This window comes from Labrus bergylta, chromosome 5, assembly GCF_963930695.1.
Source record: "Labrus bergylta chromosome 5, fLabBer1.1, whole genome shotgun sequence".
Taxonomy (NCBI): domain Eukaryota; kingdom Metazoa; phylum Chordata; class Actinopteri; order Labriformes; family Labridae; genus Labrus; species Labrus bergylta.
The window spans coordinates 10,225,634-10,251,902 of record NC_089199.1 but is presented as its reverse complement, the minus strand read 5'-3'; the positions used below and the strand labels follow the sequence as shown (position 1 = coordinate 10,251,902).

At 40.7% G+C, this 26,269-nt stretch overlaps 1 protein-coding gene across 7 annotated transcripts in view; it reads left to right on the top strand.

Moving 5' to 3' along the window:
• The window catches only part of kcnab2a (potassium voltage-gated channel subfamily A regulatory beta subunit 2a), an 84,594-nt gene that overhangs the window by 53,114 nt on the left and 5,211 nt on the right, over window positions 1–26,269 (top strand). For 5 of the 7 annotated variants that reach the window (XM_020628956.3, XM_020628955.3, XM_020628958.3 and 2 more), the window contains 12 exons: window positions 14,124–14,167; window positions 14,517–14,554; window positions 14,824–14,903; window positions 18,692–18,736; window positions 19,276–19,320; window positions 19,586–19,629; window positions 20,252–20,338; window positions 21,888–21,973; window positions 22,150–22,270; window positions 22,855–22,949; window positions 24,071–24,191; window positions 26,096–26,184. In XM_020628956.3, the coding sequence (XP_020484612.1) occupies window positions 14,124–14,167; window positions 14,517–14,554; window positions 14,824–14,903; window positions 18,692–18,736; window positions 19,276–19,320; window positions 19,586–19,629; window positions 20,252–20,338; window positions 21,888–21,973; window positions 22,150–22,270; window positions 22,855–22,949; window positions 24,071–24,191; window positions 26,096–26,184 (895 nt within the window). Of the gene's footprint in view, window positions 1–860; window positions 1,914–14,123; window positions 14,168–14,516; window positions 14,555–14,823; window positions 14,904–18,691; window positions 18,737–19,275; window positions 19,321–19,585; window positions 19,630–20,251; window positions 20,339–21,887; window positions 21,974–22,149; window positions 22,271–22,854; window positions 22,950–24,070; window positions 24,192–26,095; window positions 26,185–26,269 lie in introns of those variants that run through there. The other 2 variants (XM_020628953.3, XR_010666410.1) reach the window with 2 other exon arrangements.

Below are 26,269 nucleotides of genomic sequence, written 5' to 3'. Positions count from 1 at the left end.
TTGCTGGATTCCTTTGATGGAGGTCACTTCTTCGATTGCTTTACCATACGTGTCCGCTCTCGATGGCATCTCTTTTTAATTATCTTCATGGCACACGAGCTGGTTTGCCCAGATAAGCTTCAGTGTTATATTACTGGGGAGCATGTGTCTCATCCGCTGTCCTGTCAATCCTCAGGCAATGTTGCGTTCAGTCCAATTACCGTGGTGTTCACTTTCAACCCCCCAACCATTATCATATTTTTGCTGTTCATTTTTATTGCTCTATTTTTTTACTACTCATTTTTAGTTTCTATGAACTAGTTATAAAAAATGTTTATGCTTTCAAACTTCAGATGTCACCCTAGAACATACATTTTTGAATCACTTCATATTTTGTTCTCAGGAGACACGGTATAAAGCATTTTTTGTTCATAATACAGCATTTTAATTGAGTCTGCAGCAACTCTTCCTCGGACATATAATGTCACAGATAAAGTTACATAATGAATATTTCATGGGCAGTTGAGCGGACGCACGTGAGAGCCCCCTTTTCTGGGGGCCATAGCCTTTTGCCAAGTCCTGACCAAAGAGCACTCAGCTTCTGAAAGAATCAACCACATTTAACCTCACTGTAGGGCAACAGACGGACAAAGCTTAGCACAAAGAAATCGCACTACTCTTTTCTTTTGAGTGCTGCTGTATACACAACCGATTTCAATGTCTTGCTTTCTCACGCTGCTGTAGCTCTGAATATGCCTCCTCGTAGCCTCCCTTCATATCCCTCCCACCACATTCCCTCCCTCACTCTCTTTCTCTCTCTCTCTCTCTCTCTCTCTCTTTCTCTTTCTCTCTCCTCCCATCTCTTGCCTGTGTGCACTGTGCCGCTCTATGCCGTGCACACAGGCATACAGATGTAAGTTTAATCCAGGGAAGAGTCAGAGCAGGGGGAGTGAGTATGGGGTTGCCCCTTTGCTAACGTGCAGTAGTAGAATATTCAGTTGGCGGCGTGACTGTCAAGGCGGACTCAGAAGAGGAGATGAAAACGTCCAGGACCTGTGTGTTCACATTTGATTCTTCCGAGCTCTTTGTGTGGATCTATGCTTTTTTACTATTAAAGCTTGGCGGCAAGAGGTGTTATCTCTTGCACTGAGGAAATTGCAAGACTCTAAATTAGCCTGTCAGCCCCTGATGAGCGTCTGATTTCATGTCAAAGCGAGAAGAGGACACCCAAATGAATCCAGGAAATTTGAAAAGGGAAGTTCCCACACGCTCGGCTTCTTTCAGACTCTGGTTTTAAGAAGATTTCAATATTTTTATTTTATTTTTCATAGCCTTTTACTGGACCTGTGTTTTTCTTAATCTGAGGTCTTACCGCTCCCTGAGGCAGAGATGCTGCAATGATGTGCTTGAAATCTGACTTCCTATGAGAGGATTTGTTCTTCACCTGATCACCAGTTCTTCCATATTTGAAGACATTCTGATTTGCCCCCCTTCTTTTTTTTGTACTGAATATTGTGCGCAGGTCAGTCAAATCAGCAAATTTGGGCAGTGATATGTAACAGAGGCACAGAGTGTACTGCTGGATTTTTTTTTGCCTTAACTATTTCACGCCCCTGAGGGGATCCTCAGACGTCGTTCCATCTCTGGAAGTTTGCTTACTTTACCTGACCGAGCCAAAGGACAGTTTGAATATAGTGTTGGGACAGCCAGCCCAAAGCCAGTATGCAGGTGTCTTTAGTGTGCACGGACCATCGTGGGGGGGTCAGCCGCACCACGGAGGACCGGCTAAACCGACAGAATGCCAACAGCCCAAACACAGGCACACGCAGCAAGTTCAGGGCTGTGGCTATAGTGGCTCGCAGCCTCGGACAACTCTCTGTGCAGAGCGTGCCATCATCCAGCGAGCAAAGCATGAGGACTGGCATGAAGTATAGGTATGGCAAATATCAGCTGGTAGCTATCTGTCTGACCCCAAAACTTAAGATCTATATCAAATGTTGGAATGGATCTTAGCTGCAGGATGTGTGTCTCCCTGCTAAAGTAGATTTTGAATAATGTCAATCACAGTCTTTGGTTCGGGCTCAAGTACACCACAAACAGAGCTGATTTTACACTCCTGCTAAAGATTGCTTAAAGTTTATGACAATGGCAGATTTATTAATTATTAATCTCCAAAACCTTCCAGTCTCCTGCCATCCAGGGCTTTCAAAACAGAGAGATGTCAGGGGATTTCCAATTTGTAATATCATCTGATCTGAGTGCTGTAGTGCTTAGTCATGCTGTGTTGTGAAAATGTAAAAAGTAACCATTGATGATTGATCTATTCTTTGCAGGTCAGATAAACAGTTTAGGCAGCTACATTTTCATTAAGGGGAACCTTATTTGTAATTTACTAGATTTTGTATTTTTTTATGCATAGTTTAGTGCCTTTTTATCTTGGTTCTGATGATGTTTTTTTTTCATCAGTTGTCCAATTATTTTACAAAAGCAATATGAAGCTGACATGCTGGGGGGGGGGCACTTTGCATAATGATAGCCTTTGCCTGCAATATTGTATGTTGACATCCAGCTGCGTTGAATATTTATTTCAGCCTCTAAATCACTTGATTACTGATTACCCGGTATATTGTAGTACATGCTGAATGTATTAATCTCATTGGGAGAAGGTGTATACATGGTTTAGTGTTGTATTAAAGGGAAGCTATGTAGAAGTGTAGAAATCCCAGAGGACAAGTAGACTAATGGCTGTGTTTCATCTTCCACACCCCTTATTTAACATTTAGGTTTGCTTGCAGAAAAGCTTTAATAACAAAATGCAAATGTCTTGTATTTGTGCGGTGAATTATTCATAGGGGGCTGAAAACGGAGCAGATTATAAAGTGGAATATCTCTGAATGCATATTGAGGCACTGAGGGTTGAAGAGTGAGTGGCAAATTGAACAGTAGGGGAGGACATGAAGTCTGTAGGCAGTGTTGGTGAGAAAATGAGTTCACATTACTTTTCAGCGCGGTGAGGTACAGTACATTATGATCTGCAGCAAGCCCGCCATTAATGCAATGTATTAGATTTCTTCATTCGGCCTGTCAGGAGTTTTTTTTTTTTTTGTTGTGGTAATGACCCGATCTCTGTATGTATGCTCCCATCTGTCACTCACATAAAGCTATAGGTTGAGATGAAATAGTGATTTAGAATGGGTCGCTATCAGCAAACTACATTCTCCAGCAACTGCTGCCATACAGTGTAAATAAACTGAGCATCTACAGTTTGTGTTATATTGTAACTAGCAACTTCAGATATGATCTCAGAGCCTTTCAGTGACATGTCTGTGAAGTCACTGTTTGACCAAATGAGTCAATACAACGGTGATTGAGTGAAAGACCCAGTGATGCAGACTTGCAAGTCATTGGTTTACCATTGACAAACAGAGAAATGATTGAATGCTTCAATCCAAAAAACTAGAAATGTTCCCATCTTTTTTCTGATCCCAATGCAGATACCTGAATTATACAAGCAAGAAAACCAGGGTGATAAAAAATGTACACATTTTTGTTATTCAGCTGGATAGTTTGAACCTTCTATGAAGAGTGTGACATCATAACTGCATTCATTGTTGTATAGTCCAAATAAGAGTCTTTGCAAAGCACTTACAAATACACAAAATAAATGCTAAAGAACTCAAATGATCTCATTTGACATTTATAACTGAGAAACAACAAACATAAACGAATAAGGGTTAAAAAAACAAGACTCAGTGTTCTGCTTGATGGTCTGCCAAAGGCAATCTGTATAAATCTTTCAAACATGCTGATTGCCATTATGACCTGATAAATAACCTGAAATAAGATTTTTCACCACTACACGTGATACCAGAAAGAACACAAGCGAGGTCTTGACATTGCTTCTTGTTATGTTTGGTATCAGCGCGTTCTTTTTCCGGTGACAGCGTGTCAAATACCGACACTCTGTCAAGACTCTGTTCACTTCATACCGACACTTTCAAATACCTGAAAAGTGAACCAGTTTAGGGTAATATTAGACATTCAGAGGAACTGCTGTCGGGGACAAACTGAAATAGAGCTGGCCAGGGTGGCGGATGGGGTGATGGATGAGACAAACAACACAGGACCTTCACCAGGGAGGTTGGAGTCTGATGGAAAACCAAAAGTAAAAGTCCCATCGCTGTTTAAACTTACCCCCCCGTCTTAACTATGTTTATTTATTATGGTGGTTTATTATTTTGGCCTAAACAACGTTCTGGGACTGCAAGAGACACGATTGTTATGTGACATATTGTCTGTTTTTGACGGCATCTGATGAGAATGAGTGAATGAGCCATAAAGAGACTGCTTCATGTCGACTGAACGGACTGAACTAACTGGTAGCGATTCAAGATATGATGAACAGATTTATCATTCTAAATTGTAAACCATTTAAACTTCAAAGATCAGAGACCAGGGAGGAGCCTCTGTGCAATTTTCCTTATTTCAATTATTTTTTTATCTATAAATTCTACATTTTTACACAACAAACATGATCTTCAGCAGATTGTTTTTAATTGTATATTTGGTTTTGTAACCTCACACCTACTGTAAAGATCAAAGACTTTAATTCCAAGCTTGTATAGAAAATCTGTTTTTGTGTAAATCTAATTAATTGGTTATGTTTACCGTTAACAGAGAAATTAATATTTGGTGTGTTTTTCAGTAAACACATTACAGATCCTCAGCGCTGTTGTGTGAAGACCCATCACAGTGCTTCGCATGTGATTTGCCAGCGGCAGCCTTGCCGTGTTGTCATTATTGAGGCTGATGATATTGAATGAGTAAAATCATTTTCAGCTCGGGGGGGCCAGCGGCTGTTTGTGTTCTTCGCTTCCGCAGTGTAGTCCGAAGTCTGAAACAGGCTCTGTGTTTGTGCTCCTGATGTAAACTGAAGGTAATGCAAGTCTAAATGCAGCGTGAGATTCAGAGATGCATGCACGGAGGCTACAACATAGTGTTTTGTGGTCTTGAAGAGATGCACATGAAAGGGAAGGAAGCAGAGTATGAAAGAGAGAAAGGGAAAGTGCTGAGGCTAATGCTGGTGTAGGCACTATGCCCAAGAGGAAGTACAGTAGGCTGGAGTGATCTGTGCTCGTGTCACTGTGAATCTTTCAATCCAGTCTCTCCCAGTTAAAACTTGAAAGCTCTTTAAACACGGCCTTGCCTTTCATCCTTGAGCTCAGTCAGGAGGTTTTTTTTTTCTTTTGTTAAATTCAGTCCTGAGATTTTTCTTTTCACCATTTTGACAGCTGGAGAGGTTAGTGGTTTCATAACTGTCCCCTTACACTTACAGCTTATCCATCCAGCAAAAACTTTGCACGATTATCCAGACTGCAGGATTGCAGTGCAAAATTCAGATCAGCCTCATTTGCATACAGTCTTCTCCGTTTCCTTGAATGGCAGCCTTGAGCTTGAACCAAGACTGTCAGTCTTCGAGGGAGAATGCTGGCTAGGTGTGAAGTGACCTCCCACTAGAGGACGAAGGAAGCCGTCAAACTGAACCTCTCTTCGAGGTACGAAAAGGATTGCGGGGGGCTTTAGCGGTCTGCATTGCCGCAGAGTTAGCCGCTCTGTAATGTGACACCCGGTCTCCATGACATGACTGGTTAACATCATCAAGACTGACTGTGAGAGCCTGTACGTCCTCCAAGGAATGATTAAATGGCTTTAGTCAGGACTGAATTAATGAGGCACACAAAATGGCTTGTGATTATGTAAAGCGGTTCAGGGAATGGGAGAATATCGGGGAGATTGGGAAGGCCGTGCAGGTGGGGGGAATCAATCCCGTAAAGCTCCTGCTTTCACAGTCCGGTTATCAGCTCGGCTCTCAAGCATCAAACTGAAGAAGGTTTGAGGGAATGACGTACCTTTACAACACTCAGTTTTATTTGCTTAGGCGAGGGAAATAAACTGCTGCAATCTCATGCTGATGTGAATAAGTTTGTATCACTTTTTGTTTGGATTGCTTTTTTTTTTTGTGCTTTGTGCAGACTAAATTTAAGAGCTCACTAGGAACTGCTTTAGAAGGGCTTTTTTTTTGTCACATCATGGGATTGTTCTTGGTCACAGTTTGTACCTGCTCTAAAGACTTCTGCTGTGTTGGACTCAGTATCGTTTACTGCAGCGGCCATGTAAATCAGAGCTGACTCACCTCCCACCCTGGTGTAAATCTACAAGTAACTCACCCTAGTCCAGACTGTCAGTAGGATTCCTCTCATCTCTGGAGGTCCACTTTTGGTTGTACAGTTGACAGTGAGTCACGTACACAGTAAATAGCTACTGGCAGGGTTGTGTAAGCGGATGGCATTTAAATCCCGACGCTGTGTTGTGTGAACTTGTGATATATCATTATCAATGACAGAGATAAGACTCCACTTTAAAGAGGCCACTTCTGTTTTCATTTAGTGCCCCCGTGAATTATGAAGGCAAAAATGGCAGGAGGATGTCAATTATTTATAAAGAACACTTGAAACACGTACACATCAAGTATCAGCATTCAGGTTAGCTTTTTTTAGTCGTCTCACCAGTTGTAGGTTCAGAAAGGTTTAAAATGTGATTGCTCTTTCCCAGAGCAATGTCATTAAATGTCATATTTTAAAGACTTATAGTCCCAAAGCAAAAGATATTTGATCTTAAATCACCCTGAACTTGGGAAACGTTAACATTTTCCAATAAAGAGAAGCTTAAATAAGTACATTTTCACCTTCACCTTTCAAAAACTCATTTCTTTCTCAATTCTAACTGATTGCGCTCAATGTTTTTAAGCTAGAGAACAATGTAATGCTCGTACAAAATAGTAAAATCATCTATTGTTGAGGCTTGGATAACAAAAGTTGTGGGTGTTCCATTTGGGGCATCGTGAATGTGGGCGCATGCTGGGACGGTTTCCCTGCATTCAGAGGGCTCTCCATCAGGGAGCCAGCTTTCCACAGCCTGTACTCCCTCTTGTAATATGAGTCATAAATAGATCATGGTACAGTTGAACAACAAAAAAAAAAAAAACACATACACATAGAAGTACATTTTGGCGGCTCTGATGTAAATACTAAGACTCATAGACCCACACAGTGCAGATTTCAGGCCACAGAAACCACTTCAGTACCACCTCATCTTGAAGTACACTCACCATCTGTTTGCTCTGGGCAAGAGGAGAGAAATAGCCAAACGGTGGGATGTTTCATTTATTGATGTAAGCTTGTGTTTCACTGTATGCGCTGACGCTGGGGGGGGGGGTTTGTTGTGGGATATTTTGCCTACGTTTTTATATACATGTCTGCATGTGAGAGGCACACTTGTGTTATGTTGAAGGAGAAAATGAAGGCAGCTGTTCTTTCTTTGCCTCACTGATAGAGTTTAATTAGTGTGTGTCCGTGCGTGTGTTAATGTGTGGGCATGTGTGTGTGTGCCTCTTAGCACCACTCATTTCTCTCTGCGTGATATTTTCTTAAGATCTCTACAAATAGCCTGGATTTAATATTCACTCAGTGTTTCTATTGTAAGCTGTCAGTTTATTTCATTATTGTATGATTGCAGGAGTAATATTGAACAGTTTGCATGTTTTTCTCTTTGCCTCGTTCATCTTTTTTTCTGTTAAGCACACTATGCTAAAGAAAACAGATGAAGTCTTTAGATTGCTCTTAAAAATGCACAGCTACTTTCAACTGCTCTGCTGCGCGTGGTTACTGAACGCCGCCACTGTTGTTCTGCATAAAAGTCCAAACGAGCGCTGAATCAACAGACTTGTTTTGACAATGAAATTTGTATTTAGCTTTTTCTTTCTGCATGAGAAGCGTCTGAGCTTCTTGTTATGTAACGTTCTAAGGCAGCAGTTGAGGAAGAAATGTAGCACACAGAGAAGCGAGGCTATGCTGCAGCAGCTTACTATAACAATGTAAGAGAGCGCAGGCCAGCAGGGAAAAAAATCCCCATCTACCCCACAGCATCATGCTTAGTCATGTGTATTATGAATATTTAACCTCAACATTTTTTAATAAGCCAGATGGCACCAGTTTGCTCTAAATTGACACAGTGCCCAATGCAATCTTTAGCAAGATGCTCTCTAGTCAGTAGACTTTGGGCCTTTTATGTAAATAGCTCTAATTAGCTCATTGCCTACTAGAGCTGCAAATATGCATTGTTTGCTTTTAAATGAATAGTTTGGTATATAAAATGCCATAAAATACTGAAAAATGGTTATAACTCTCATAGTTTACGATTATTATACAATCAAATGTCATGCTTTCTCTGACCAACATCTCAACATTGGTTGTTTTCAAATGTTAAAAAAACATCTTCTTATTAGGAAAAAGGGATTTTGCTCCTTTTAACTCAATGAAAATCAATCCACCTATGGATTTTATTACTTAATTATGTATTAACTATTTGTCACAGTTCTCTTTTTGATTCTGTTCATTGCATTTTTTTTGCATGCAAGACATTTGTGTAATTTCTCTGTTTCATAATTATATCGTGAATTTGATCTGTCCGCGTTGTTAGCGAATGTACTCTTAAGTATCCAGCTCAGTGTGACATTTAAGATACTCTATAAGAAACATTGCTACAACTTGGAATCCCCTACAGGCTCAAGTAACGCGTCCGCTTGTCCCTCTTCCAGCATATAGCAGAAAATTCTCCATCCCTGCAGGCACTGGCAGATTTATCCTCAGAAAAGTGCCTCGGAAACGCTCGGGTTAGAAGAAAAACAAATACAGCCTCAGGAAAACCCTCAGAGCCCACAATCTGTTTATGCCTATGTAAAAAAATAAATAAAGCTACCATTGACGACTGTCTTAAAGTGCCAGTGGCTCGAAGTTTCTAGGTTGCTTAACGGATGAAGTTGCTGTACTCCAAATGAAATCACATTTGACGTGTTCTCAGGCTGCTGTTAGATATCATGCTGAAAGCTAATACCAGTATACACTTTATTACTGAGCGTTTGTTTATTGGATGGCTTCAAAGAAAAACAAGAGATCTTGGGTGTCACGCCAAGAACAGACATGACTGGAAGGTTTGCTGACAATAAGAAAGTCAAATCCTGAAACGTTGAAAATAATCTGATGGTTACAGTAACCAAGAACTAGAAACAAACTTAATGAACTTTCCTTTATGGTTTTGCAAGTAAGTTCATTATAGCAATGGACGTTTAAATCATGTGTTTAAGTGAAGACGCAGGGAAACGAAAGATGTGTGTTGGGAAAATGGTTTATTTGATGTTTTCCTGCAGTTGGATCAAAAGATCGACTCGTATCCCTTACTGTGTGATCATTTGGTTATCTTAGCTTAGCATAGAATAAAGGAGAAAAAAAGCTTTCTGGCTCTGCCAAGATATTACAGAACAAAAGAGAGCACAACTCTAGGGAAGATCACAACTTGTCATTTCACATTTTTTGTATAACTGTATATGTCATGATCTGAGTGACTGCTTTTTGTGATTTAGTTTGGGATATCCAGACTCTCCTTTCCCTTCTCTTTCCAGTCTTTTACTATGCTAACTTTGGAGCACCTTTTTCTGGCTCTAGTCTTCTACGTCATTATTGATTTTTTTATTGGTGTTTACTTTAGTCAAAGAAACATAGCGTATTTCCAAAAATGTCAAAGGATTTTTTAAAGGATTTTTTTCCACTCACCTCCAGTCACAACTCTCCCCCGCAAATCTACCTCAGGCTTTATCTGAAACAAGAAGTATGTCTTTTTGTTTTCAGTTACAAAAGAGGTCATCTAGCCCGTAGCGAGAGACCAGAGCCTTACGGTGCTGCAGGATTGTGCACAATGAAACACACAAGCATGAATGTTTCATACAAATGATGCTGGGATAACAACGGGCTAGCCTATTGTGTGATTGTTGATAGTTTCGCTTGTACAGAGAAGCAAATAATGAGAGATTAGCAGTTCATGCCTTTAATTACAGTTCATTTGTGTAAGCAGCTTTCAAAAGCAAAGTGGTTCAACCTTTCCACTTCTTGTATATCGCCAGGTCAGCGCAATTCAAATCTATATCTCAGCAATTACAATGTGGCTCTCTCCCTTTGTGAATGCAGGAGAAACGCACCTGCAGCTGCCACGAGCCGGTGGCATTTGGCATGTATGTTTTTGTGAAGTTGAAGCCACGGGTTTGGTATATTTATAGTTCCTCTCAGTGAAAATATCTCTCAACACGTTCCTCTTTACAGCACTGTGACCTTGTTTCCTCATTTATCACTCCGTCCTGTTTGTCCTGTCCACTGACTTCATATTGACTTTAAGGCCTCTGACGTCCAGTCTGCTGACTCTGTGCCTTTAGTCCTTCCTGATGCTACACCCACTCACCTACCAGAGACATGACTGACGTATATCCGCTCATACATCAATATCTATACTGTCAACCTCAGTTTGAATGACATGTTGTTACAGCAGATTTGACTACAAACATTTGACGGATGCCCCGTCTAAGTTATGATTAAAAGGAAAAGGGTGCAACAGTAAACTAAACTCATCGCCAAATGGGAACAGGAGTTTGTTGTTGAATTGTCTCTTTGGCTTGAAAAGTTATAAAGGATAAGTAACTAATGCTTGGTCCATACTGCATACTTGAGCAGCAGATGAATATCAGCATTTGATATACAACAGTGATCCTTGACTGAGGATCTTAGCAGCTTCTATTTGGATAAAGTGCTGAGTCAAAAAGAATATTAAGAGGTCACTGTTAAATATTCATCAGGCTCTGCTGTGTCCCATTGTAAAACATCTTTCTCTTTCCTTTCACATATTTTTCTTCTATTGAAAGTTATCAAATAATACTAAGGAAAGAGACTCTGAGGTGACCTCTGATATCCCCTGAAGACCTCAGTGGGGAAAAAAAACATCTGTTTTCCAGAGGTCAACCTCAATCAATGTCTGCCTTGGTCAGCAGCAGAGCCAAATGATTGGCTTATACATGCAGCATTCATTGTGACAAGCTGAAGTGTAATTGAAATCTCAAATAGAACTCCAAAGCTCCAAATTCACCAGCACACCAAAGGAAAAGTCTCGACTTGTCCAATTGAGCCTCAGGCCGATGAGATCAGAAAAAACTGATACCTTGTGATTTAAAGCAAACAATGGTGCTATCATCAGTACGTGACCTGTTCCCTGATTCTAACCTGGCTTTGTTTCTGCAGCGGTGCTGCCGTCATGTACTGTACCTGTCTCCTTCATTATTAAGGAGGGTGTGAGAGCGATGACTTTACTTCTGTGGTTCATGTCTGCTAAGGCTCAGAGGCAACCTGACCCCCGACCTGCCTGCAGGTCCTGACAGAGGGTCATTGTAGCGACACACAATGCAGTATTGAAGGCCAGTCTAGTAAATTATTGAACATAGAACAATGAGCTGACATACGGACATGTTTCACAACAAGAACAATGACAAGGGCAGAACTTTGTCTTCTGATATCCTTTTGACTTATTTTTAGATCTTGGGACGTGCTGTAAAAAAACAGTGGTACTGTATGTGCTGTATTAAAGTAAGCTAATGCAACTATTACACAGCAAGCTGCATTCTGTGCTAAGCCCCAACACATGTGGATGACAATACTGCTTCACTAGAAGCTTGTGTTGTTCCTAACTTATCCTGCTAAAAAAGTTTCAGTCACATTTTCTAAATCTGCCTATGTATCATATTCACTAATTTTATCAAATTAAATCAGGGCGCGTTTAAAGTTATAACATGTAACATTTTAGCATTAAAGTGTGAAAGACCAGACCTGATATATCTTTATTTGAATGAACCTACTGGTTTCCAGAAAAACACACAAAACAACAGATGTTACTTGAGAGAGGGCTGTTTGTTTTAGCTAACAATACTTGTGGCTATTTCACCAGAAATCACATCAAGTGAAGAAATGTGAAGAATAGATCTCCCATGATACCTTCCTACATACTGTAAAAACATCAACAAATTATGTCTTTTGTAAATATGTTTGTGAGACCTCTGCAGTAGCTGCAAACACATACTGTGTTTCTACTTTAAAATCTGAAATAGAAGAGCACTGCAAAAAGACTTAATGCTGAATGCACACACAGTAAGCACTTAACCAGAAGACAGTTTTTAATCCACCAAAGCAGGAGGCAGTCAAGTAGAGTTTTTTACTGATGGAGATATTTTGGCCCTTATTAGACAAATGTTTTTAGTCCATTATGAAAAAATCCCACCAAAGACTTAAGTCAGTAACCTGCTTTAAGTTTCTGTTATCTCTATCCGTGACTCCAAGCAGCAGCTCCCCAGAGGGTCTGTTTTACTCATGCAATTAGGAACCAGTTAATTGTAGATCAGCTCCAGTGGTTTGCCAGAGGGGACTTGTGTAAACCTTGTCACCGCAGCGCACCGTAAGGGCCACGTTGTTTCCTCCAGATTCTCTTACTGCTCTCTCTTCTCCCCTGTGACTGACCGGGGTTTGGTCAGTCACAGCAGGCTCCTGTATGTGAAGTCAGCAGGCTCTGAAAGACCATTAGAGACATCACTGACAAATTAGATCTTTTTAATGAGGCCCCTTTGTAGAAAGAAACTCAGAGAAAAATGCTTACCTTGCAAAATGCATGAAATGGATGTGATTTAGTTATTTTTCAACATTGCACAATCTCTGGTGGATTGGAAAAAAATATCGATTTAGCTATGAAATGCTGATTTTGAGTGAGAAAACATTGGACACTGTGAGAGGAACTAATGATGTTTAAAGATGTAGTGAATAATTAAATGGATTAACTCTCCCAATGAAGAAAGCACTGTATATGGAAATACATCTAACAGAAACTTAAAGCATTTAAATATATTTTTTTCACTACATTGCAAACGTAGTCCTTTTAGCCTTCTTTGAGGGGAACTGACAAGATTTTCATGTATATTTTGAACAGTTTAGTCAGTGCTTTTGTTCAGACCACACCGAAAGAAGTGTTTTGTTAGTCACTGCATCAATTTAGCAGTCTTATCATGGCTTCACAAAACACCCACACACACACACACACACACACACACACACACACACACACACACACACCTCCAACTCACACATGCAGCCACAAGCACAGTCCTGTAAAACTTACACACACATCTGCACACGCACACAGAACACCTATCCTCTGTCTCCCTTTTTTTTTCACTCTAACGGTATTTCTATACAGGCAGTCTTGTAAAAAGAAAATTAGATATCCTCCCACACGCTCACTTTGACTCCTGCACATGTTACATCATCTCTGATGCCACATTTTTTTTATCTCTTTACACTGCTGGCTTATCTTTTATAAGAGGTTGACCAGAGGTACCACACAGTTTGTTTGTTTGTTTATTTCATAATTTCTTAGATTATTTAGAATTGAGCAAATTCTAAATAAATTCCACTGCTAAGTTTTGAATAAACTCTGAATTCCTTCTGATAACGAAAACTTATTCAACAACATCAGATATTTCTGTACTCATAATAAATATGTTATGATGTTGCTGTTTAGCCTGGAAACTTAGAGGTCTTAGCAAAGTTTAAAAGCTTGGCACAAAAGAAATCAAAGAGCCGTCAAAGCTGTGATTGTCAGCAGAGGGGTCTGTCTGGGCTCTGATAGGCTCAGAGACGCCAGCTTTAGGAGCAAGTCGTGTGTGTAGTCGAGCCTCCTCGCTGCTGTAAGGGGGGATTTTAGTGAGACGGCTGCTGAGGCATCCTGCTGTGCCCTGAGAAAATATTTATGTGGATGTCATGGTGGGCATGCTTAAAACCCACTTCCTCTCCCAGACTTTTCCCTGGCATTTACCTACACACAAACTCAAACACACATTCTTATTTTCAGCAGCACGTGTGTAACTGTCTTTTCTCAGCCATTCAATCTCCATTTATCAGAGTAACTGAGGGCTGATTTTAATCCATGCAGAGCCTCGCTCTCTCAGCCTCTACAACTGTACTTTCCCCTTGAGGACAGACTTTTCTTACGTTTTCAGAAGAGTAATAGCATTCTTTATTTATTTACTTAGCGCCGATCACTCAAAGATAAAAATTGGGCTTAAAGCCCTCCTTTAAAAGGTCTAAACCACAGCCAAAAAAGATAACACAAATCACTGCCACCTCAGTGCTCCATTAATGTTAATGCGATCCTCTCTGTTTTGACAGAAACCTCGGGAAGTCGGGCCTGCGGGTGTCCTGCCTCGGATTAGGTAAGAGCCTCTTGGATCATGAGTCGCACAAATAACTTTGCTGCATCACAAAGACATTATATAATCGACTTTAGAGGGACATTCATAAAACCCCAGTCCTCATAAAAGAGTTCAAATTTATAATCAAATCTCAGTGACTTTTCATAGCCAGATCTTGTTTATTTTACACTACAGTATACATGCAGTTTTGCAGTTCATACAATACCATACAATACTTTATTGTCCCCCAGGGGGAAATTTGTTTTCACAGCTTTGCACGTTTGGCACGTTTGATGCTTTCTCATCATGTGCACATGCTACATGTCTATGTACTCCCACCCTGACCCCACCTTTCTGTCACCCTCTGTAGGAACATGGGTGACATTCGGTGGACAGATAACAGACGAGGTGAGAGCAGATGGATTTTGTCATCATCCATCAGTCAAAAGCTTGAGAATGGAAACGCTCCACTCGATCCGGCACATCCCGAGTTACTCAAGACGTCTATTTTTGCCTAAAGTGAAAATATACAGCCAGAGGGAGTCAACAGCCAGAGACTAAACACACTTTACATACGAAGAAAGTTTAGTAATTAAAAAGACCTTACACCTCACATTTGTGGTCTCTCACCCCATCTTCTCCCCCTCTGTGCTCCCTCTCTCCTGCTCTCTCAACAGATGGCAGAGCAGCTGATGACTCTCGCCTATGAAAATGGCATCAATCTGTTTGACACAGCGGAGGTCTACGCTGCTGGAAAGTGAGTATATCCTCTGTCACAGGTCATGTAACAGCGAGAAATGACACCAAGTATTACCAAGCTGTTCGAACGTTTTACATTATAGAAGCACCAGGTAGATATTATATACTAGTTACAGTTTAACTCTTAAGTGTCAGGTGCAAGCTGGATCTGAAGTGGTGCAGCAGGAAAAGTTTAAGACATTACACTAGTAACTAGCAACTTGACTCGTAGATTGTTGTCTCTATTCATAGTAAGACCACTGACTGTATATAAATATGAACAACATGTCTCCACGCCTCCACTTGTGATAAAAATTGAAGCCAAAATACCTCCTTGACGGCAATGAGATATTTATTTAATTTGGAGCCAGGACATGCTCATAAGGGATCTGGCTGGTGGAGCTGAAGAATCTACTTCCTGCCTCTTCCACTGACCAACAACACATTTAACTTACCGTACAAATAAAACAGCAAAGGTCCCTCAGGTCTGTACAGTCTGTAGTATCGGTCTGTAGTAGACACTTACAGATATAAAAAGTGTGATGTCTCTCTCGTGGTAGTCTTTGTTTTGCTTCATCTCGCCGTCCTCCTCTACTCTACGCTAATCCAGTTCACACAGCGCTGATGGATCTGCTTTTGTTAACAGAGCTGTCAATCATGACGTTACATGAATGTATTTAAATGTAACATGCTTATGATTGCTATACTGAAGCATTTTTGATATAACATTTGGAGGTTTAGACATGCAAACAGTTTGATATGCCGACAAAATGTGCTTGAGTAACTAGGAGTAGTGAAAAATTACTCATGAGTTATCCACAATCATCACAATAAACAGTTTTAATAAGGGCTTTTATTTGCTGGCAGAATGTCGTCCCAGTAACCTGTTAAACAACACCACAGGTTAATGCCCCGGTCTTTGATGTTTGTCCAAAATCCATGTTGTCGTCTTCATTAACACTTTGTCATTGTTGCATGAGTGTTGACGAGAGCTTAGACATTCTCAGTCTAAATTAATAGAACAACCTTTGATGATATTTTTAAAGCAGTGCAGTGATGCTTTAAATTCCATCATGGATTAATCTGGCTTTGTAGTAACTTGGATGCGTTGAAATAATCTAAGGGATTATCCTTTACAAACAGAATCTCACCAAGTCCCTTTATTTTTTTTTTGATCCTCCCAGGAATATTCTGGTTTTTGGAGATGAGTCAGAGTGCCGGCATCTCACTAAGAAATTCAAACAAAGACAAAAACACAACAAAATATGCCGAATGTCTCAATGCCTCTGCAGCTGTTGTCTTGATAAATGTTGTCACTTCATGCTGCTTCGTTCTGGGAAGCTGTTTGTTTGTTGTTTCAGGTATGGAGCCAGAAAAAGTCGATCTTTGACACTGAGGCATTACCAGCTCTGACTTTGATCACAGCGCTTCCTCATAAAACAAAGCACGGTTCGACAGAAACAAACTGATCTGTGAGGCACGTGCAAATGTTTAAGACAGAATGTCACACGCCGCGGAACATGTTGCACAGGTGTTAATCCCGACAGCTTCCACCACAAAGCAGCTCCAAGCTGCTTATATTACACACATGCACGGGAGAGGAAAACGAATCACACACTCGCAACATCAGGGAAAAAAAAAAAAAAAAAAGCTTTCATGTTTAGTCCTTGGTGTTCTGGCTCACTTAGATTCCTTCATCAGTCAGACTCAGAGAACCTGGAGTGGTGTTGGTTGCTGCACAGTCAAACAGCGGTAATGTCGAGCTTGTGTTGCAAGCGAGGACGGATAAACAGCGAGTGTAAGCTGTGCTCGCAGCAGCACTTATTGGCTGTTTCTTTGGAGTGTTTGTTCTGCCCAAAAAACAGAGAAGCTGTCACATAGCAAACATTAAACACACAAAGAAAATATTTAAATAATTACTGCGATTCTTAATAACCATATCCATCCCAATATGTTGGGCTCTGTTTCCCAGAAATATGTAAATGAGTATGAGTAATGGCACAAACAAACATGTTCCTCTCATCCAATGTAGTCGCTGTTATCAGGGGACACATATGGTGGCACAGCATTGAATAGTACGCCAGGAAGTGGATAAAAAACAGACTTTCATTTCCTATAAGGCTTAAACATATTTTCCTAGTTACATATTAATTGCATGATATTGTTTGAAAACGGTGACAAATTGGAGGCATAATTAAAGAGAATTGTGGAATAATCAAATATTATAAATCCATAAATAATTCAGCATTTTGTTGTCAGCTTCTGCCGTGAGTCACAACAGCGACTCAGCACTGCAACAGAGAGCTAAATGATGGATGGATGAAGAAAGTCAACCTGCTCAAGGCACACTGTACCTTTATGTTTGGGCTCTCAAATTACTCACATTTCAGGGAGAGGTGACACACAGTGACTATGAGGGCGTTTGCCAGAATATAATACACACAAAAACACACACACATGATCGCTCTCATGGGGGGGGGGGGGGCGCTCGCTCTTTGTTTGGGTCCATCACGTCTGTCCGAATCAGGTACTCAGATTGTGTATAATTATGAATGCTCTGCTTCTTCTTTCTAGCAACAGTGAGATCACCAGTGTGTTATCAGTGGACAGCATGATACAGCAGAATGTGTGAAGAATCACTCCGAGTAGCAAATGAGATTTACCTCTAATAAGTCATCCTGTCATGGAGAAGACAGCTATAAATAAAACACAATGAAGATGGAGACAGAAGATGGTTTGATGTGTCTGAACTATACAGAACTCTATAAAAGAAAACTCATGTCGGGCAGTGATTCTGGTTTGAAAACGTTTTAATAAAATATCTGCAGTAATATGTGGAAATGAAGATGGATGATAAGTCTGGTCTAATGAATGTCTCACACAGGCTGACGGATTATTCTAGAAGCACAAGGAGGGAATTATCAGTGACTGCTACTTAGACTCCGGCTACAACCAACATACTTTCATGGGCAATCAATCAATTAACATTGTAATGTCAGAAAATAGGAGAAAATGCAGTTTCTTCTTCAGGCATGGCAAGTTTATTGATAGAAAAATGTTTAAGAATAAGAAATGAAAAAAATCAATGAAATGATTTAAAGATGATTTGATTTTCCAAAATTACACAACTATTACTTTAATTGCAGTAAACGCAAATTAAAGCTACAGTACAGTTCAAATAAATACAGGAGCACATCTAATGTCACATTGACTCTCTGACTGATAGAGCTCAGACTCTCTTACCACGGACAGGAGCTCTAATGCAACATGTCCCAGGGGAGATATCTGCTCCTGTCTTCAACAGAGACTTGGTAAGGAAAAAAAAAATAGCCGATTAAGCTAGCTGCTCTATAAAGCCGTTATCTTATTTGATAGTGCAGCTAAAATAAATCCAAGACAAATCTTAGTTGTTACTTTTTCACCTCTAAAAAGCTTTTATGTTTCACAAGGAGGTGTCTCGTTATTTGTCACGGTGAGAGGACCGGAAAGACATTCTGTCGACAGGTGTCTGCCCGGTCCTAATGAGCCCCTTGTGGATCGTAATGTCACTCATTAGCACCCCTGTGGCTGCTAATGACTGACATAGGGGTGCCTCCGCAGCACAGCTAGGCCACGCCACGGGCCCAGCTGACTCTGACCCTGCAGCCAATTCACACTCACCACTCCTTAAACAAGTGCTCTCTTCTGCATGAAACAGTATGTGTGGACTGCTGTCTTCAATCCAAAGCTTGAGTTGGATATAGACTCTCTTATAATTTTAAGCCTGTCGTTATTTCATCTTGCCTTCTCTTCTCGTCTGCTTCACAGAGCAGAGGTGGTGCTGGGAAACGTCATAAAGAAGAAAGGATGGAGGTACGAGGCACACTTCAATTGACTTTCTTTGCTTTTTAATTTCCGTCCCAGACGCTCTTCTAATCTGGCATCATCTCCTTCCTTGCATAATATTGGGAGTCTGTGTGTTGTGAACTGGAATGGTGAGGTAGGCAGATGAAAGATTCATGTGGGGCGCCGTGCAGTGCTCACACTCCTGCGTCCCTCCTCAGAGATCCTGAATAATGGATCCACTTCTAGTCCCTCAGCTTCTACTTTGTCTGGCCTGAACTGGCGTTTGTGTAGCTGTGTCAGGTTTAATGCCAACAACAACAACAACACACATTCACTGGCTTTGCCGAGTCCTGGCGCAGTCACACTTTTGGTTGTGGGAGGTGTGACATTGAAAAAAAAAAACAATGTTGAAATGATTCATTACCCAAATGATGTCTCAGAGCTTTTCATCCTAGCTTAATACACATGATGTCAGGTTTGAGTACAGCTCAGATGAATTACGCTTCTTTGCTATAACTCTCTGCCTGACAGGTGTTCTAACAGATGTGCTTTCATTTCATTTGCAGACGATCGAGTCTGGTGATAACAACAAAGATCTTCTGGGGCGGAAAGTAAGCTTCTTCCAGTTGTTTCTTTGATTCATGCTGACGTGACACATAACCCTGCTGTATAATTTTTCCTGACTCGTATGATGCTCCTGATAATGGGATCATGCGTCATCCTAACTGATTTGTTGGACTTTCGGTAAAGCTGAAACATTCATTAGATCATATTTCAAAAAGGATATATTATATCATTTGGAAGCGGGCGTTTCCAATCATTGTTGAAGTGTCTGTTTATTACAGAAGGTTTTACCTTTGTTTGTATTTTTTGTAGGGCGGAGACTGAGAGAGGTTTATCTCGAAAACACATTATAGAAGGTAAGAAGCAGCACTGCAAGTGATTGGATGAAATGCTTATTCTGCATGAACAAAGTTCTTCCTTATTAGCGCCTCAAGCTTTGGGGAATCAAACTGAATTTTAAATAATTTACACTTTTGTTGGAGTTGGCATGAAAATGTGTGGGCCCGAAAACCATGTGCAAATAAGTTAGGGAAACTTTGGTGTTTATTTATTAGCAATAGGGTTGTCACAATGCCAACATTTAAAATTTAGATATGATACTATTAAAAATTCTATGTTTTGTGTTTCGATACCACGGCAACTAAAATTGGGTTATGTCTTGTTTATAGTTACCAAAAATAGCCGCAAACTCCTGCACACTGTCTTAATTGCACAACTTTGGATAGAAAGGTTGTGCAAGTTAGACGATGCCCTGTCTCTTTAAAAAAACATGAAAGATCTTTATTTTTATTTTTTAAAAGATTTGGTACTTTTTGACACTATCGATCATTAAAAAAACAGAGATTGATTCATTTTGAAACACATTGTATCAAAATGACAACATTTTTGATAACCTTATTTTGCAGTTAACGGGTTTGTTGGTCATTTTATAATGAAATATTTCCGGTTTAACTTTTGAACTTTGGTGTTTGTCTGCAGGTTTAAAAGCCTCTTTAGAAAGACTGCAGTTAGACTATGTGGACGTGGTTTTTGCAAACAGACCGGACCCTAATACACCGATGGAAGGTAATTCTTCAGCTTTATCCTTTAATGCCTTTTAAAAGTCTCCACTTTTTTTTCTGCTCTAACAAGTAAAACGTTTTTTCCATATGTTTCGTCAGCTCGCATCTTGAAAAATGTATCTCTTTCCTGTCTCTATGACTACTGCAACACAGAGACTCAAATCTAAAAATCTCTTGTTACTGAAACATCTATTTTTAAATGCTGCATGTTGTCCTGGTGCTTCCGCCTCCACAGTCAGAATAAGGAGGAATGAGACACTGATGCAGAAGACCTTTAAATGGCAGAGTGCTAACTGTGTGTGGGCTCAGCTGGTCACACTGTGTGCATCTGCTCCGGTATCAGAGTTCCCCCTTTGGGTTAGAGAGCAGTCAGAGGTCAATCTTCCTGACTCCGTATTGATGCTGCCCTCGCGCCGGCTCTTTAGCAATACCTCAGTGTCTTGTTAGTCACAAGTAGCTGGTGGTTTTTATTCATCTTTTGGATATTAAAGTCAAGTCGATCCTTTTGCCCATCTGCCCTTTAAAGATTGCACACAGTTCACATGGACAGCTCTGAGTCTGTGTCTCCAAGCCCACAGCAGTTAGACCATCTGGGATATGTGATTCTGGTAGTAGCTACAGGGCGGTACAAAGGGTGAAGAGGAGGTGAGCTGCTGTTCTGTCAGTTTACAGAGAAACCCTCTTAAACCGAGCACCCACTGCAGGATCGCAGGGATGATTTGGTTGTCCGAGAGAATTCGCAGAAGCAGCACATCAGCGAGGCAATAGATGGATAGATGAAGGATTATTAGGGGTCACCACATCCCGGTGTTATTGCATTTTTGGCTCTCCTGATCTCATCAGCGACACCTGGATCTTTAGCAAATGGGCTTCATGTTTCGGTCGGCGGTCAGATAAAACATATTATCACTTTGACCGACAAAAAGACGGAAATGAAAGTCGGGTGATGTGAGATTGGATTCGCTGTCACACAGGCTCAGATATGTGTGTGAAATGAAAGTTCTAGCCGATGACATCAAATAAAATCTATAGCGATGTGTTGACAGAAAAACATGTAATCTGTGTTACGTTCAGTCAAGCCTGGTCAGCACTTAAGACCTTAATCCCTGATGTACTTTTCATGTTATAGGACTTAATATATTTTTCAACCCTCTCTTTGTCAAACACATTCACTCAGACTCAGTGTTTCTACCTTGTCAGGAAGCTTTGTGTCTGATTTACAGATTTCAACTGGTGCAAACATGCCTGTCAACTCACATTTATTTCACCGTGCTCTTGTTATGATGCCCTGTAGCATATTGCAGAAAAGTGAAGACCATTTATTGTAGATTTTTCATAATAAAGTCAATCAAATGTGCTTTATTATGAATACATACAGTATGTGGTTCTGATGAACATAATCTGCTTTTCCAGTTCTGTCCTGAATCTCGCTCTTGATGCAATGCAGAATAAAAAACGATGGGAAAATAACTGTTTTTTAAAACGACAGGCGGTTCAGTCAGTGATGCTTTTTGTAATTGGACATTTCTGTGTTTCTTTTTTTTTTGTTGCAGAAACTGTTCGAGCAATGACCCATGTGATAAACCAGGGCATGGCTATGTACTGGGGAACATCCCGCTGGAGTCCAATGGAGATAATGGTGAGACTCAAACTGACACACACACACACACATGGGGCAAATGTACATTTCCAACATTGCCTGAGGAGTCCATTCCTCCATCACACGGATTTGAATGTTCTCTATATGTTCCCTATCTATGATGTACATTGTAGATGTGTATGTTGTACTGAACTGTACAATCCTGTTTTCTTTAGGAAGCGTACTCAGTGGCACGACAGTTCAACCAGATCCCTCCCATCTGTGAGCAGGCTGAGTACCACATGTTCCAGAGAGAGAAGGTGGAGGTGCAGCTACCAGAGCTCTTTCATAAGATAGGTGAGCAGAGATGAATTTGAGGCTTTGCATTGAGAATATCGAGGTCTTAATGTTGGCACTTAAGTGCTACAGATGTGAGGTGATCGCATTATGTTGGATGTTGTTTCTGTTTTTTTCTTCTTCTTTTTTTCTTTTAATTATTTCACAAAAACTGGCGGTTGAAGGAAGCATTCAGTTGTTTGGCCGCGAGACAAGCTAGGTTTACAAGCACGCCTTAAATGAAAAGAGCATAAGTCAATAAAAAACACAATAAGATGTTTTATGATATGTTTGTGAACCTCTTCTTTTTAAAGCATGGGATTTCAATAACTTATACTGTTGTTCTTAAGCATATTGTACCAAAATACAATAAGCTAGTCTACTATTCTTGACGGATAAACAATGGGATAAGAAGTCCTTTCTAACACATCCATCAGATTAGCAAACATAAGCACTTTAAAAAGACATCAAACTGATTTAAAGGGATGCACCAAGGATGTGATGTTCCTGAGACTGTTTCTCTTCCAAGACAAATGAAGAACTCTGATTTCATAAAGTAGGGCAATGTGTTTTTCCTCGATGATCACATGTGTTTGTTCTCTCAGGTGTGGGGGCCATGACGTGGTCACCCTTGGCCTGTGGGATCATCTCAGGGAAATACGACGGCAGGGTGCCTCCCTACTCTCGGGCTTCTCTGAAGGTAGACGCACCCCGCTCGGTTTTCCTGGTTTAATCCTGCAATGATCCTTTGTGATCTGTGTCACTGTTCTGTGACTCCCTACTGGTTTCTGGTTTGTTTGTGTTTGTTTGTTTACCGTGTGTGTGTTTGTCTTTCAGGTTCTGTAACTCTGTGCACACCATGTACATCTGTTTTCATTGCCATGCTGGGGCATGAGCAGTGCTGTACAACACTGTTGGACAGCTGGTGTCAGCTTTATGCATTTTAATGGACACACATGAGCACACAGCATACATGTGATGTAACTAAACACACACAGAGCAATAGCAGTGCACTATGTGTACATATTTATTAATAAAAGAGATGTTCAATATTATTGCAGGCATCTCCCTTGACTATTAGAAACGTTGGTTTTCCTTTCAGAAATGTGAAACCAAGTTTTTAATGTAAGTGAAGAGAGGAGACACAACATTTATATTTGAATACTCAGTGAGAATCTCAGAAACATGGAACTTTTCACATTATATCAAATGATGTGCCCCAAAAATAAGAATTTGACATCTAGAGCTTACACATAATAGTCATATTTAGAAGGGATCACCTGACCTGATGCAGTGTTGTGTTCTTGTGGTGAAGTAGCATGCTGTGCATCTGTGGATTGTGTGTCAGTGAGCGTAGATCTGACTACTCATCATCATCATCATTATAAAACTAGCTCTCCATTGTGGTGTTGTGCAGTACTCTGATAAAGTGTGTGGAATGTGCTGCTCCCTGTTTGGTTCAGTGTTGTCTGTGGATGTTTGTGGTGTATACTTCCTGGTTTCTAACTTGTAACTTAAAGCATTATAGATAATTCCTGATCTGTGATATAATACGAAGATTTTTTTTTTTTACTCCGATATAACTTGAACAGTCAGTTTGAAAATATATTGTCTTTCTTCTTCTAAGATTTCTCATTATTTAATAGTAATCTTAATCAATCTTTTGGCTGGTGTAGCTGTGTCCATGTTTCCCTGGCTGTAGTGTAGGCAGCCGGAGACAGAGTCACTTGTTTAAAAACAGGCCCTGGTGACACAGGAGCTGCGGCGCGGCCGTGTGAGCAGGGCTGTGTTTTTGAGCAGGTGTGCTGTGTTTTCAAACAGGGTTACCAGTGGTTGAAGGACAAGATCTTGAGTGAGGAGGGCCGGCGTCAGCAGGCGAAGTTGAAAGAGCTGCAGGCAATCGCGGAGCGGCTGGGCTGCACTCTGCCCCAACTCGCCATCGGTACGCAGATACACTCTGCTGCTCTCTCTCTTTCTGTCTGTCTGTCCGTCCCTCTGCCTCGGACGGGCCGAGGTCTGCAGCGCTCTGGTTTGACCGTCTGTGTGTTGTGCTGTCACATGTGTGTCTGTCCTGTAACATCTGTAGTTATAAAAAATGAAACACAACATGGATAAAGAAAGGGTTAGAATAAAATACATTAGGAAAGGAAGTGTAGGAAAATAAAAGTACTAAAGGTGAAAAATGTAATGAACATAGACCCATCTGTCTTGTTTATAGTTACCATATGTATATACAGGTGTGCTGTTTCCTCAGCTGTTAACATGTATTTAACAGTTTCCGGTGTCAGCATAAAAATAACATCCGGCTCATAAATCCAGCGAGTGACGGCTATCGATTCTCTTCCGGGCCATGCACAGAGTAAGAAAGTGCAAACCCAGAGACGTTGACTCCGGCGAGGGCTGTTAAAGCGTCAGACGTCACGGATGCAGCGAGTAAATCCGGGACTTCCTCTCTCCTCTCAGCGCAGATTTTTCACTCTCGCAGTAATGCAGTGTCATAGATTTAGTTTCACGGCCCATTAGTGGACACTACCAATTACCATAAATCCTTCGAGCGCTCCTGAAGGCAGCGCAGGAGATTAATGTCCACTGTGTAGTCCCCTACATCATTGTGGCACTCAGTATTGAATAAAAACTATATAACAATGACAGTCTCCTTCCTGCCTCTGGCTGCACACTTGGCGCTTGGTGTTCATGCGAGGGAGAATACATCATTAGACGTGCAGGTATCAGCAGCCCGAGGGAAGCTCCACACCTGGGTCCATCCACTTTTAAGACATACAGCTGTTTTTTTTTTGGCCACGTTCTCATATTTGTGCGAGATTTGTTAGGAACAACAATCCCACGTTGTTTACTGCCAAAGTCTCAATCCCTTTATGCTCTAATCTGCTTACAAAACAAAACGCGCGGTTGTGTTGCACAATACAGCTCAGAACTCTTACAGAACACTAAATGAGATGATGGTTTCGTCAGTTTTCTCACAGAGACTCCAAACCCCCACTCTGATACATTTAGAGTTTGATCAACTCAAATGATTTCACATTGATCTGAAATAAGTTAGTTATTAAGCATGGAAGATTTCAGACTGATTAGATACAGTTCATTTTTAATAGCCTGTCAAAATTCTGCTTCTTCTATCTACACAGCTAGAGAGAATAAATCCTGATTGAGCCGACATGAAACTAATTCTATGACTTCCACTCTGAGGTGTAGATGTGTGAGATTGAGGAGAGAGAGAGAGCATCGATAACATATCAGTATCAGCATGACTCCCTGAGCTGAGCTCTCGACACTACTTCTATGTTGTATTGTTCTCTTAATTTTTGCTTTGTTTTTTGTTGTTTCCTGTCAAAGCGTCTTTAAATATTTAGAAAAGCGCTATATAAATCTAATTTATTATTATTATTATTATTATTATTATTATTATTATTATTATTAATAATGATAAACTGTGCTCGTGTTAGTAGATGATTTGCTGCACAGTGAGTTTTTTTATAAAGTAGTTGAGGTATGCTTGTAGTGGAGTACATTAATATTGCAGTCTGTAAGGGTCTGTATTCTTGTTTCACAACTACAGAGTGTTCATGTGATGTGAGTGCAGCATTTGTGTCATCTGTAATGTTTTCATTTTTCATCTGTGTAAAGAAAAGGATGCATGAGCTCTCAGGGGTTGGCATTAGACATGTTTCTAGAATCAAACTAACGGGTGTGTGTGTTTGTCAAGTATTGTTGTGAAAACAGTGTGTGTTTGTGTGAAAGAGAGAGTCAGGGGTTGTGATGTGTGAGACTGTGTGTATGTCCACAGTGGAAGTGGGTGTGTCATTGCTGTTTACTGGTCTCCTGCAGCGTGGTGTCTACGGAACGAGGGGGTGAGCTCTGTGCTTTTAGGGGCTTCCAACACGGACCAGCTGATGGAGAACATAGGAGCAATACAGGTGAGGCCACAACGTGTGCGTCTGCGTGAGTGTGTGTACTCGTGTTTGTTTTACTGCCGTGGCGTAATTTATGAAAATATCACCC